At 41.0% G+C, this 14,789-nt stretch overlaps 1 protein-coding gene across 1 annotated transcript; it reads left to right on the forward strand.

The window, feature by feature from the left end:
• The first annotated feature begins 765 nt into the window (after window positions 1–765).
• Window positions 766–3,709, forward strand: kctd12b (potassium channel tetramerisation domain containing 12b). Its single transcript, XM_036569404.1, has one exon. It carries the CDS (start codon window positions 1,274–1,276, stop codon window positions 2,126–2,128), a length of 855 nt encoding a protein of 284 aa, XP_036425297.1. The 5' UTR covers window positions 766–1,273; the 3' UTR covers window positions 2,129–3,709.
• The last annotated feature ends 11,080 nt before the right edge of the window (window positions 3,710–14,789 follow it).

Below are 14,789 nucleotides of genomic sequence, written 5' to 3' on the forward strand. Positions count from 1 at the left end.
GCCAAACATTCTAGTAAAACTACCATAAAGCAGTGTCTCAGGCATCAGGCAGCACATTCATAATCATTTCATGTAATAACTTTATGTAATGTAGCCTTTAGAGGTGTTGACCTCTTCAGACGTCTGGTTCCTATCACCACCACAGTGAACGATTCTGGCTCGGCAAATTTCTCTAGAACGGCGAATTTAACATCAAACCACTCTGGACGACTTTTGTTTACATTTCAACCGTTAAATAATGCGTAAATTTGGAAAATTCAGTGGGATTCTCCTTCATAACTGGGCCTTTTGCCAAAACAAAGTCACACATCCCATCCCACACATGAACTAAGGTCAAAATGTTATATATTTTAATGTTAATAGCACTTTATTGAGAAGTTTCAGCGCTATATTTCCGTCCTCTAGATGTCAGTGTTGCACCTTAGAGAGACTTTCTTGCGCTTGGTGTTTTTAATGCGGGCCCAGTGGGATTAATTGACATCAGCTGAAATAAAACCACAAGCATTCTGAATTGAATTTACCCGGCACCAGCCTGGAGGGATGTTTCTAGAAACTCTTTATTATGGTGGTCAGAGCTCTTTGTTGTGGTGGTCAGAGCTCTTTGTTGTGGTGGTCAGAGCTCCGTTTACTCGAACGCTCCTTGTTTTCTCTGCTGACGCTGATTAGAATGAAGCCTACTGGAACGCTGTGGTCGTGGCGTCACACGCGCGTGGGCGTGGTTTAGCGGATAGAGCGCTGTGGCAGTCGGAGCTGCGCGAGAGCGAAGCGGAGCGGCGCGCGGGGTGGATCGTCCCCTCGGACTCCTCAGTTATGGAAGGAGCGGAGCCGGAGCAGCGCGTGTCCTCATCTCTAATCAGAGTATCCCTCACGGTCGCCCATGCGAGCGAAGTTTCACGCGTTTAAGCGGGGAAATGTTTGTTGACCGCGGAGATGGACACAGTTAAATGGGAGTGGGGCAGAATGTAGACAGATTTCTGTCTGAAAAGAGCGACAGAGGACGTTTCTAACCTGCTGTTTCCTTTCACTCCTTCCTTTCCTGAAGGACAGTTTGTGAAGAGGAGCTGCTTTTGTGTGAGTCCACTCAGGATTGACCTCGAGCCTCTGTAAGTCTCCGTCCAGCTGCTGGCTGGAAGAAACTCTTCTCATAATATAGATAAATTCCTCAGCTCGGTGTGAAGTTCAGTGCCGGTTAGTCACCATAGTGCAGGCTTCCTTTGCAGGGTCTCTTTGGAAGGAGTTGGGTTGGTTTCAGCAGCTCATTCCTCTCTCCGCCATGGCTCTACCCGACAACTCCAGCGGCGTTCCGGAGGAACTTTCCTTTCCTGAGATTATTGAACTAAATGTCGGGGGCCAGGTGTACATAACCCGCTACTCCACCCTTACTAGCGTGCCAGACTCCCTCTTGTGGGAGATGTTCAGCCAGAAAAGCCCTAAAGGCTTGGCTCGTGACACCAAGGGTCGCTTCTTTGTCGACCGAGATGGCTTCCTGTTTCGTTACATACTGGACTACATGCGAGACCAGCAGCTTGTCCTGCCTGACCACTTCCCTGAGCGAGGGAGGCTGCAGCGGGAAGCCGAGTTCTTCAACCTTCCAGAGCTGGTCAAGCTGCTGGCCCCAAAGATCAGCAAACAGAACTCTCTGGGTGATGAGGGTTGCCAGAGTGACCCTGAGGAATCGTCGCCCAGCGCCGACGCCGCTCGCAACCTGGCCTCTCTCGGGGCGGCGGCGGCCGCCTGCTCCAGCCTAGTGTCCGGCAGCGGGGACGGCAAGCGCTCCGGCTTCATCACCATCGGCTACCGGGGGTCCTACACGTTGGGCCGCGACAGCCAAACAGACGCCAAGTTCCGGCGGGTGGCTCGGATTATGGTATGTGGAAAGACCTCTCTGGCCAAGGAGGTTTTTGGGGAAACTCTGAACGAGAGCCGGGACCCTGACCGGCCCCCAGAGCGCTACACCTCCCGCTACTACCTGAAGTTTACTTTCCTTGAGCAGGCCTTCGACAAGCTGGCTGACGCCGGCTTCCACATGGTGGCCTGCAACTCGACGGGGACCTGCGCCTTCGCTCACGACCAGACGGACGACAAGATTTGGACCAGCTACACTGAATATGTGTTTTACCGTGAGTGAGCTCAGAACCTCTGTTCCTGCGCCTCCACCCAGCCTCCCGCCTCTCTCTGAGACGGCGCTCCCTGCAGTAGATGTAGAAGCTTCTAGATTACCACCCCAAAACACCTCCATCCAGACTCTTTCCCTCAGCAGAGCCCTCGCTGTGGTCGACCACTCCCCCCCTTCGAGCTAACTGTCCCTTCTAACCGCAGCCCTCCCCTCAGCCAGAGACTGCTCCCGATTCTTGTGTAACCACCTCTAACGTTTCTGGCCTTTGTGAAGTACAGTGTCGTACTCTTTGAGTTCATTTTGTGGTGTTCATTTGCTGTTAAACTGTTCAAAGTGACAAAAGGGCCAGTTGAAAAGGGCTTGGAAGAGTCAACCAAATAGTCGGACGTCTTTTAAAGCTTTCCGGATTGTCCATCCCTAATGAAAAAGATGCGTTCTTCAGTCAAGCCACATTTTGAAATGTCTTTTGGGACCAAACCTTTAGAAAACCAGCACGTAGACACGATAACCGCATCAGCCGTACAGTAAACGACAGGCATGTCGCTCTGAGACTGCATGTAAATAAAGTACAGCTGTCACTAGAAGATAGAGTGATGTTCTACGTTTTAGCTCTGGTCAGCTGACAGTAACAGTCTTAGGAAGAAATGAACCTTGTGTCATACTATTTTATAGTACTTATAACTAGCAAATAGTGTTAAAACGAGAAGGGAAATTTGCTTTGCTGCCAAAACGGGTCAGTAAGGTGAGTGACAAGGAAAGAGGAAGAGCCCATGAGAGGCACCAAAACAAAAGGATTAAGACGTTGCCTGAAATCTGCTCAGAAGGAAAGGCTGGTGAGATGTATTGATAGTGACGTGGAGCATTCAGTATTCTTATCGCCTACACTGCAAGGGGAGATATTGGGCACTGCGTTAGAATATATGTTGTATTTTTTTTATTATTATTTTAATTTCTTCAGCTGGTTTCCAGCCAGACTGTTTAATATGGCTTTATTGAAAGATAACAAGCTGTTTGGTTTCCTACCATGTGTGTACATGAATCATGGAAAATCACTTTCCAGTCTTTCCTTATAAGGATCCGACATGTGGCTGTGTAAGCAAACCTTTTTTCATTACTAACTGAGTTCAGTGTCAGTGCTTAGGTTTTGGTTGCACAAATAAAGTGAGAGTCATTCAGGTTAATGTGGCCCTCATGATAGCAGAACACCAGACATTACGTGGAGGATAAAAGGTTATGATTGTGAAACTTTAGACAAAAAAGAAAAACGTTTTCAGGTACACCCTCAGGACAACCAGGGCTTTGCACAGCAGTTGTTACCTCAGATCTTAAGGACAGAATTGTACAAACTGTTAAGGCACGAAATACAAACACAGCTCTTATCATAGGTATTTTTCACCAATCGCCCTCTTCAGTGGATCCTGGCCAAAAGTTTGCTATTGTTTTATAAGCCGAATGGTTTACGTGCAGCCATTCGTCGAAATGACGCTGAACCTTTTACTCTCATTTGAAGTTCATGTGAAGCATTGCGTGTTGTAAAAGGCAACGAAATGTCATTAACCAAGCATGAATAAAGCAGCAATTATGGAAGATGTACTCTGTGATGAATTGAACTGATAATCTTTCATTTGTGTATTACCATCATAAAGCTCGGGAAGCGCGTCATCTAATCTCAGATTTTCAAAAAGAAAATAAATTGTTTGGTTAATAACTTCATCAAAAACACTGAAAAAAAAGCAGGTGCACCTCTGTTCTCCCTGATACTGTCTGAGGAGAAATGCCATTTTCTTGTATTTTACCAAATTTTTATCAATTACTTTTTGCTCTGAAACAGGGTCACTTGGGAATTATCCTAACGCTGCTGTGTGGCGTATGTGTATCACTGAACTGGAAGGCATTAAAGCGTTTTCATCATGCGTGTCTCCCCTGAGCGCAGTTCTCCTCCCAGCGCCGAGCACAGTCTCCTTCTCTCGCTCGTCCGCCTTCTCATCTTCCTTTCTCTCTGTGGCAACTTCAAAGGCTGACCAAAGACAAGGCCAGAATAGAAACCAGGGCGAACGTATAACCGGCTCCCTCAAAGCAGATTACCCACCCTTGTATTGCTGTGACTAATCTAAGTAATTAACCTTCGGATTAGACTCTCAGGTGGCACAGCGAGAACCTTAAAGTTTCCCTCAAAAATAGTAGAAATATTACGTTTGTTTGGCTTCGCCTGATGGGCACAGCGTAGCGTCCCTTTGAAAGAGGAGAGCTTCGTATTTGAAGTGTCTTATCTGTCTGAGGAAATCCTCTGCCCTAATCTGAAGGCTAAGATGGTGCGGATCCATGATATAATCTTATTTTCATCTGCTTTTCTGTTTGCCCCAAGTGCAGTTTATTCATCGGGAAAGGCTTTCGCTATGAAGAGGTTCATATATAGTGAAGTTCATATTCTGAGTTCATATACAAGACTAACTGTACATTGTTTGGAAATGCAGTGAACACATAGTTCATTACAAATAAAGGTTCCTAAATAGTTCTTGTCTTCTGATTCTAGAAAAGCTGGTTATCAACCTCTACATTATGCAGAGGGTTTTAACACTTTAAAAAGGTTCCTGGCAGTCAGTCATATCATTTACAACTATGGTTCTTTTATACTGCAGTCGAAACCAAACCATGACTGTAAGCGCAGGATGTTGCTTATTCCATACAAGAATCACAGCCCTGCGTAATCTCCTCATTTCATCATTTCGTGGAGCCATAAGTAATTGGACAGTTGGCTGCTCAGTTGTTTCTTTGCCAGATTTGTTCTATTACATCATAACTTCATGGTCAGGAAAGCTAACAGTAGGTCTGGAGTCGTTTCTAGATGTGACATTTCCATCTGAAGTCTGTTGTTATTGTCTCTCAAAAACCAAACGTCTCCAAACTCACTGGGTACTTTACCTTGGACAATGACTTTGATATGCTACTGAAGGAACTACGTACTCAGCTGGCCAAATCAATCATCTGACCTGAACCCCATCGAGCCTCCATTTCACTTACTGCCCCTTAATCAGCCTCCTGAAACAAGCAGGAACTGAAAATAGCTGCATTATAGACCTGACAGAGCGGCGCCGGCCTCCAGGTGATATCTCTGGATTGCAGACAACAGGCAGGGATCGATTGGTTAAGGACTGGGTAGGATTTGCAGGTTTCAAACATTAACAAACAATTTTATTTACGTTAATTTGTCCACTTATCTACGGCCTCCTGAAGTAGCTACATGTTTAAAAGAGAACATGATTCCTATGTGGTGTAAATATTCTCAAAAAGCTGGAATTTTGCACTTAAATCTCACTTTAATGTCACTTTTTATTTTTAATGAATGTGCTGGAGAACAGAGCACTGCAGAACCGCATCACCACCCAATTACTTCTGCACTGTAAGTGAAAATTCTGACACTGATATTTGAGGAACTGTTGTATTCAGCATTGAGTCTCCACCTACCTCTTAACTACGGGTCCAAAACTATAAATCAACATACATATGCAGAGGTTTTGGCGCCCTGGTCAAATGATGTGTTTTGCTGATTAACACATCATTTACAAAGAACCTAAATCTGCACATTCAAATGCACAATTACTGTGTTTTTGCTAATTTAACATACTGGGAGAAAACATAAAACATTAAAGGTGAGCTGTGCAAAAATTTCACATTTCATGATTTTGTGTTTTTACAGCACAATGTAAAAAATGCATCTTAAATTTGCTGACATAGCGTGTTTTGTTACCTGAATAAAGAATTAATTTTAGGTAGTTGAACAAAATTTGCCTTAGTACTCAAAACTTTAATATCCGTATTTTGTGATTTAACTAATTTGTATTTGTGCCTGAACTAAAAATTTTAATTAATTTACCACCAGATAGTCAGTTAACAAAACAACAACCTGAGTCCTACATTCTGTTCTGTCAATTTATTTTCTGCTGTTCCATGAATTCAGAATTGTAATCTAGCTTCGTTACTTACTTTTTACTCAGAGCAACAAATATTCTTCACAGTATTTCAAAACCCAGTTTTTTAAAACATTTGGTCACTAAAATATCACCTAATATAATATTGGTCACTTAAAATATCACCTCTAGGGCCTCTAGGGCACCAACTGGCATAGCCATCTGAGCACTTGCCTCATTATCAGGAGAATGTTGGTTTGAACCCCTGTGATGCCAGTCCTACTGGTGGGGAATGTGTGTGTGTGTGTGTGTGTGTGTGTGTGTGTGTATATATATATATATATATATACACACACACACACACACACCCATATGTATGACATTTCTTAAAAAGTACAAATAAATAGAAATTTTGCAGAAAAAAATGGCAGAAAAATGTAAGACTTAATAATTTACACTTTGAACAGAATTTGATGGGGGCACAAAAACTTTTGAGAACTGTATGAAAAGTCTTTCTTTTTGGCCAAGGAGGAAATAAAAAAAAGATATGAAGTATGCATGGAAGGAATGAAAAATTAAACATATATTAAAGTCTCACTTTCACTCATTGAATTATAGAATATTAAAGTGAATGAAGGTTTAAATATGCCTGAGTTAGTCAAATCAGCCGACTGTAGAAGCTCTTTATCATCATTAATATGTTCTACATTCTTCTCTGGTTTTGTGAAGCTGGAAGTCTCAGACAGATTGGTGTAGAATGACAGTAATGTTTATAATAACATTTATTTATTTATATTTAGACTATGTGAATCTTGTAGTCCAGGAATAGCTGCTCCTTTATTAGCTGCGCATTAAAAATATCCCAGCACTGTGCAGTTTTATCATGTACAGTGCAGATGATGCAATTCCAAGTTATTCTGGTTCAGGACACATGAATGTTTTTCATCATTGCCACTGTGAGTTCAGTACAAAGACGCTTCTGTGGCTTCAGGCTAAAGCTCAGTAAAGTTACCGTCGTCCTGATGGGAGCACGTTTGGATATACTGGGTCAGAAAATTACAGATTTCAGCGCTGGTTCTTTGAAGACTGATGTGGATAAAAGCCAGAGTTCATATTTTTGTATTTTATTAGGTAAAATTCCATTGAATACATTTTAGGAACTACACCAGCATTATTGGCCCAGTCAGTGTGATGCTCTGTGTGACTCTGACATAATTAAATCTGTTAATCAAATCTCAGCGCCGTGGCTGAGCTGAGTTTCAATCACGTTCTGTGTGTTAACTCGTCTTCCATCTCTGCCTTTTTCACTCCCAAGAACACAAAGACTTCAGTATGGCTGCGGTTTAAGCTTCAAGTATCCAGTAGGAGGTTTTTCAGAGCTTCGACTGCAGGGTAATGACATTTAATAAGACCCCATATTCATATCAGTACAGTACTGTACAATACAGTACTGTACGAAAGTCAGAGGTCACCATTTATTCATTACATTTCCATTCAAAACAGCCATAAAGTACAAGTTATTCATTTTATAGAGTCTGAAAAGGCAGAAAACATATATTTAACAGAAAATTACACGGAAGTTTCTACAACTAAATATAATACCAGTAACGTCTTCTTGACAGCTATACATCCTTTCAGACCCACAGCGCTGAGTCGTCTTCTCACAGTGGAAGGATGGACAGAAACACCTGTGGATGTTTTCAGATCTGATCAGCTTGATTTTCTCCTCTCTCTCACAGATGAGAGCTTTAAGTGCTGTTTATCTGATGGGGCAGTTCTGATGGTCTACCGGGTCTTGCATGTTGTTTTTCATATAAGTCCCATTTTCTATATACTTTAATAGTTCTGAGAATTATTTTTCATTTATTTTTCTTTGACATTTCTTTTCATTATGCAGGTTATTTATCTAATATCTAAACTTCTCAGAAATACCTTAAAAAATGACCAACCTGTGATCAAGACTGGTAAAAGGTTTTAGACACCAGTAAATCTGAGGTAAACAGCTATTTATCTGGGTGTGTAGTTCCTCAAAAACAATAAAACAATATTACAATAAATACAAAGGATATAATTGCAGTAATTAATGATTTTTTGTAAGTCATTGTTCATTTAAAGATTTCCACACCTCCCCATAAGGAAACCTGATATTAATTACAGTTATCATCCAATACTTAGTTTGGCAAATTCTGGGTTCGTTATGTTAAATCAGGGCTGCTGTTGATGGAATTTGATCCAGGAGATATTTAGAATTAAACTTTGTCCTTTAAAATAGCTCATAAGATATTAAGTACTTTTTTGAAAATTATACATCTCTGCTGTCGGAACAAAACCTCGTATCTCCATTTTTGTCGTTTTTCTGTTTTTGTCATACTTTGAAAATGCCTGTTGCTCCTTATATTGTGTGTAAATTTCATGATGAATGGACCAAAAGAAACGGCCAAAAATGACTTGGAAAAAATTCTGGTTCCATTGACTTACATTAAAAGTAAAGTATGTTTTTTCCTTCTCCTGTAAAGTTTCTATTTTAGAGGTTTTGTTCCGACAGCAGCGTATATACATTATACATATAAAAACAGAGAGTGAGTGAGTCCATACATTTACTTCAAGATGATACTATGCAGTGATGTACTGTGGAGTAATAGAACCTGAACTTGCTTAATTATTGTTTGTTCAAAATCACCAGTTTATTCAGTTCTAAATCTGTATTCCTTATTTTTAAAAGGTAACCAGTATAAATGTGTCACTGTGTATTTTGAGTCAGTAGGTTTTCAGTTCTTTTCTAAGTACAGAGACATTACTGTCTGTGATAATCAGCCAGATGCTACAGATGTGGCTGACAGAAATTTGGTTGAAAAATGCTAGTTTTCCTTCAAGTAGGACTCCAGGTTGCCTTTGTGAAAGGCGGGTATAATGCTGTACTTTCGTGAGTCCTGCGAGAGACACACTCAGCCATACCTGGCGTATACGGCTCTTTCGCCAGGAAAGTTCTTTCAGCTGTAAAAGCTACGTCGTCTTTCCTCTTGTTAATGCTGTTCTCTTCGATTGGATTCGGTTTCCTGACCTGTTCTGAGGCCAGATAGGTCACAGGATTGCTCCCAAGACACCGAGGCGGGGAAACAGAAATGGTGTAACATGGCTGAGTGCTCTGTACACTCCTGAAAATCAAGGTGTCAAAAAGGGTTCTTTGGAGCGATTCTATGCACTTTAAAAAGGGGCTTCTTAAGGCACTGAAATGGACGATGAAACATTTAGCTGTTGTTGGAAGAAAACCTCATATCTCCAAAATGGTAACTTTACAGGAGAGGGTAAAAACCTACTTTACTTTTAATGGAAGTCAATGGAACCAGAACTTTTTCCAAGTCATTTTGGGTCGTTTATTTATTCAATTCATCATGAAATTTACACACAATGTAAAATGGAGATACAAGGTTTTCCTCCCAAAGCATATTTAAATGGTTCTTTTGCATGGTTAAATGCTTCTCCATGACAGAGAACCTCTTATATATAGTTCTTTAAAGAAGAAAAATGGTTTCGTAGAGCACCAAAAGGTTCCACTATCATTAGAAGTCACAGGGTGTAGAAGAAACACTTATGGTTCCCTAATGAACTGTTCAGTGGATGGTTTATGAAGAGCTGGTTTTGTAAATGAGATGTGAGTATCCTGAATATTTTTAAAGGAACAGTTTGACAAAATATATAATTTACATGATTTTTCCACTTTTCCACCCCAAATGCAGTTAGTCAGTCTGGACATGTCATCCAAATGGCATGGCATCCAAATTTTGCTTCTTTAGTCTAGAGCCAAAGCCACTAGGCTAATGATGCTAACAAACACTAGAAGTCAATAGTCACCCAAACTGTTTCCACAAATCCATGTGAACATCATATATTTTCTTCAAATAACAGTAAAAATATTAATGCCATTTTGCTACATAAACATGCAGTTCAACATTATTTACACATTTAAGCTAAAATTGGTGCAACATTGTCATCTGCATAACGTCCTGCTTTCTGGTACTATTGAGCCTCTGGAGGCTGGAGCGCCGGGGCATGTTGTAAAATGTCTCTATGTAGGTGTGCAGTGTTAATGCAGTGATAACTATGGCTTACTTACTGTAAGTCAGTCAGAAAACCTACCAAAGCTTTTGCGCTCCATTTTGCGAAAACAGAACACAGACATCTGCAGGTAGCCTAAGGCCCGAAAGCGAGGATGCAAACGCAGACGCTTTGAGCTACGCAGTCGGGGCTTCGCACGTAGTTGCGTTGAAAAATGTGTCACGACGTGTTTCATATCGCAACGCAAGCGTGAGCTACAATCTGAGCGTTACAGCAAGGGGGCGCTATTACGACAGTCAAGCCTGATCAAGCAGCCTCGCAACGTCAGCGTGTTTCTCAACTGCCATAGCAGATGAGGTAAAGCAGCTCACTCTCCCCACATTTAGCTGTTGAGGCTGTTAGAATAACAGTAGATCCTCTCTGATTTGTACTCTAGCGCCCCCTTCAGTACTGAGTGCTTTAACCACCACAGCAACGTAAGAACGTGTGAGTTTGTACAGAAGGACTGAGCGTCTGCAGTGCTTTCCTGCGTAAAGTATGTTTCAGCTCTAATACAGTAACACCGATTTGCTGCTTTTGGCAATAAACCACAAACTAGCAAGAGAGACGTTCAGTAAAGTTACCATGCAAAATCTCAGAGTATAGAAGTAGAAGGTAAATGTTTTACAGATGACCCCTCAAATAATGAATCTGAGGTAAGCGTTGTCCACTTTTTCTCCATCTTTGCTGTGCTTACTTACTGTCATGCCATATGTAGCTAAGAAAATGCGGTCCTCAAATTCATAAATTTGGACACAAAGCATGTCTAAGCTCTTTGATTATATTTGTGTTTAAGTGGAAAATTGTGGAAAATTATTTTTTTCTGCTCGGCTATCGCTTTACTGCTAAAAACATGACATTTAATGCAAATTAAATGTTTCTCCTGGGAACCATCCACTACTGTACACAAGTCAGAGATCACATTTCAGTTATTTGAAAAAAGCAGAAAACATACAGTACCGTGCAAAAGTTTTAGATACCTGAGAAAATTATATTGAACTGCTTACGTGGCCTGGACCAAAGTTTTACTACACACTTCTATAACCTAAGAACAGCTCAGCCACTGAGGCCCCTGTAGTTACTGAATAATAAGCCTGTGATTCTAAGGGGTTAAAAAGCGATTTACTTGGACAGTAAGAATTTATTTCCTCAGAAATACAGTAATACAAGAATGAATACAAATAATATCTTGTGATTTCATGTATGATCATGCGCCTGTTTAATTCCAGCTCTCTCCTCATGGAAGCGTAGTATTACTTGTATTTATCGTCCCATACCTGGTTTGGCTTATCAAAACTTCATTACACTAAATCAGGTGAGCTGGTGATAAAATATAATAAATTCATGTTATGGCTGGTGGCATTGAGGAGAAGGAGAATTCGTACAGTATGTATGTTTATTTTCATGTATTCTAATGTTATAAAGAGTTTTTACTGGCAACAAAACACTTACTGCCCACATAAGTACCTATATGTACCTGTATCATATAAGCATGGTATGGCATTGCTTGATGCCTTGTATTTAAAATAAAGGGGTCACTATATATATATAAAAGGCTGTATAAAATACGATAGAAAACATAATAACTGATAATCCAAAAAAGGGTGGAATGTTTAAAATATGGTTTGTTCATTGTAGAGGCTCAATTTTATATATATATATATATATATATATATATATATATCGCTGCTGTCAGAAGAAAACCTCTCTATATTTCATAGTTCATAGTTTGAAAATGACTTTTTATGCCGAAAGGACCAAAAGAAACGGCCCAAAATGACTTGGATAAAGTCTGGTTCTATTGACTTACTTAGTAGTAAAGTAGTAAAAGTAGACTTACAGTAACAGTAAAGTCCTTTTCCTGTAAAGTTATCAATTTGGAGACACAAGATTTTCTTCTGACAACAGCCACATATGTATATGTATATGTGTATATATATATCTGTTCAGGAGACTTGCTTTCAGTTTTTCAAAGAAATCTGCTGGGATTATTTTTCCACACCTCCAAAGTTCAGTCTTAGAACTTGGTTGCATTAAGTTTCTCACAATACAAATAATCCCAAATGCATTCAGTGATGTTGAGGTCTGGACTCTGGGGTGGTCAGTCCGTTGTTCTGAGAACACCAGCAGCAGAATAATGAACTTGTACTTAACGGTCGTTTTGACCAGGTCTTAGATGAATGAAGGTTGGTCACTAACTTTCGCACATACTGTACATACAAGCCAAGAACTATTTACAAAACAGGCTCTGCAGGCTTCACTGTGAAACTGCTCCACTGAAAATAACACTGCAGTGATACATGCTGGTAATGAATAAAGTCACGCAGACCAGCTTCACTCTGTAAAGGAGTCGAGTTAAGTGAGCCGCGCTGGGTTTCATTCATTGTTAACCGTGTTATGGAGCGAGTGCTCCTTTAAGCTGGCAGCATATGTAATGTGTGGAATGCGCATGAGAAATCCTGTCGGCTCAGTCAGCCTAAATTATTCCATTACGGTTTCACACTTTCTGTCACGAGAGCAAACAGTGAGGTTTTGCACATTCTCACGATTTCATTGATTCACAGGCGCAGTGGGCCACTGAGGGGAGAAGTAGAATTACCTGTGTAATGTCTGTAGCATGGAGGTGTCAAAGTCTTGTGTACTGAGAATTTTATTCGTATTGAGTGGGCGTAGGGATGTCAGAGAGAAGCTCTAGTGTTGCCCTGTACGAGAAGTGGGCCGACATACATTATACAGCAACTGCTGACTCCTATCACAGTCAATGGTCCCCTCTGAAAATAACAGTAGTGAAAACAACAACAACTCTGCCGTGGTAAGTACGATATAAGTGACGTCTTGGTCCGTCCTCAGGAAGAAAAAAGAAAGACAGAAGAAAAAGGAAAAATGTGTTGAAAAAGTTGATTAAATATCAGGTAAAAAGCAAATTTCCCACTTCATCCCACAGCAGCTCTGAATGCAGCCCAAACAAAAGTGTCTGCCTGACCATTTGCCAGCTCTGTATAAACATGCAGTCGGGAGGTGCCGATTTTATGGTATCAATTTTGGAATGTGAGAATAGAATAAAATTGATTAAAATATTAATTAAAATTTGTTTGCTCTAAACAGCTTAGTACTGCTCATATTATTCAACATCAGCCTGCTCAGGGGCAAAATTAAATTTTCATAGAATATTTCTGGGGAGATTAGATATACAGATAGATATACTTACATAAGGAAGGGGGTAAGGCAAAAGAAAATAATAATAATAAGTGAAAAAACAGCATTTTCCCATGATTAAAAGCAACAGAGAAAATTTGACTCTTAACAACCATGCCAGACCTGGTAGACACCAAAACTGTCCTTATCAGATAAACAGTACTTAAAGCTTTAAATGTGTGAAACAGAAAATGTAACTCCTAAGACGGAACTTGTGTGACAGTGTTCGTGTGAAAAATATCTCTGCAGATTTCTGAAAGCAAGTCTTCTGAAAAGAGCAAAAGCTGCAATAAAGGCAAAGGACAGAGGCATTAGGGCTTTTAAGTTTAAGTTACGCCTTATTAGTCACACAAATTCACCACCGCATTTAACCCATCCATACAGTGAAACACCACATACACACTAGTGAACATACACACTAGGGGGCAGTGAGCACACTTGCCCAGAGCAGTGGGCAGCCCTATCCGCAGCGCCCGGGGAGCAGTTGGGGGTTAGGTGTCTTGCTCAAGGGCACTTCAGTCACGTACTGCTGGATCAAACCGGTGACCTTCCAGTCACAAGGCTGGTTCCCTGACCTCCAGCCCACGACTGCCCCTTAGAAACAGAGGGAATCGAACCTGTGGTGGTGAGAGCGCCGAATCCTAGCCACTAGACCACCAGAAAAATGTTCTGTCCAATATGCGTTTCTGCTTTATTCCCTGACTGGAAAACTGAAAACTAGATTGCTTAATGTACTTAATGGCCATTTTAACTAGAAATTCGATAAATAAAGTCTCTGACTTTTGCACAGTACTGTACAGCGTGCTATAACGGTGCTGAGTAGTGTGTACACTCTCAGCAGACAGAGTTCTTTATTGTACCAAAACAAATGTTGTATGATTTGCAGTGTTGTCCTGGTCCTGGAGACCCACAGCTCTGCTCTGAACCATTTTAGTGTTTTCCCTGCTCCCAAAACACCTGAGGGACAGATCATGGTCTGATTAGGCTCCGGGGCACGAGCACCTTGGGAGGCTCCAGCACTGAAAAAAAAAACATGAACTATGTAATAAAAAATGTAATATAAACCAAATTATTGATTCTCAATATACATGCAATACCCTATTAATTCCTGCACAGTTATAAATTTGCATATCTGAATAATTTTGAATACAGTGGTAGTGTATGAACTAAGGGGCTTTCATTTCATTCAGTTTATCAAGATGTTCAAGAGTTCTTTGTTTATCCAATTTTTGTATCTGCAGTAGATTGTCTTCAGCTGCCTCAGGGCTCGTGGTTAAGGCTTTCCTAGGCCTCTGCTATTTGGTCATGCTAGGTCACTGGCCCCACTGGTCCGGTCAGTAATCCATCCCTACCTGATCCAACGAATCAGCTCGTTAACAACCCCTTACTGGGTTGAGGTAAGTATGTTAAAGCCGGGAAAGCACTAAAGCATGCAGGACTGGGGGCCTCCAGGACCAGAGTTAGGAAACACTGAT

This window comes from Colossoma macropomum, unplaced genomic scaffold (genome assembly GCF_904425465.1).
Source record: "Colossoma macropomum unplaced genomic scaffold, Colossoma_macropomum, whole genome shotgun sequence".
In the NCBI taxonomy this organism is placed as follows: domain Eukaryota; kingdom Metazoa; phylum Chordata; class Actinopteri; order Characiformes; family Serrasalmidae; genus Colossoma; species Colossoma macropomum.

What these genes read in the sequence shown, in the direction of transcription:
- kctd12b (XM_036569404.1), top strand. Translation starts at nt 1,274, where the DNA reads ATGGCTCTACCCGACAACTCCAGCGGCGTTCCGGAGGAACTTTCCTTT.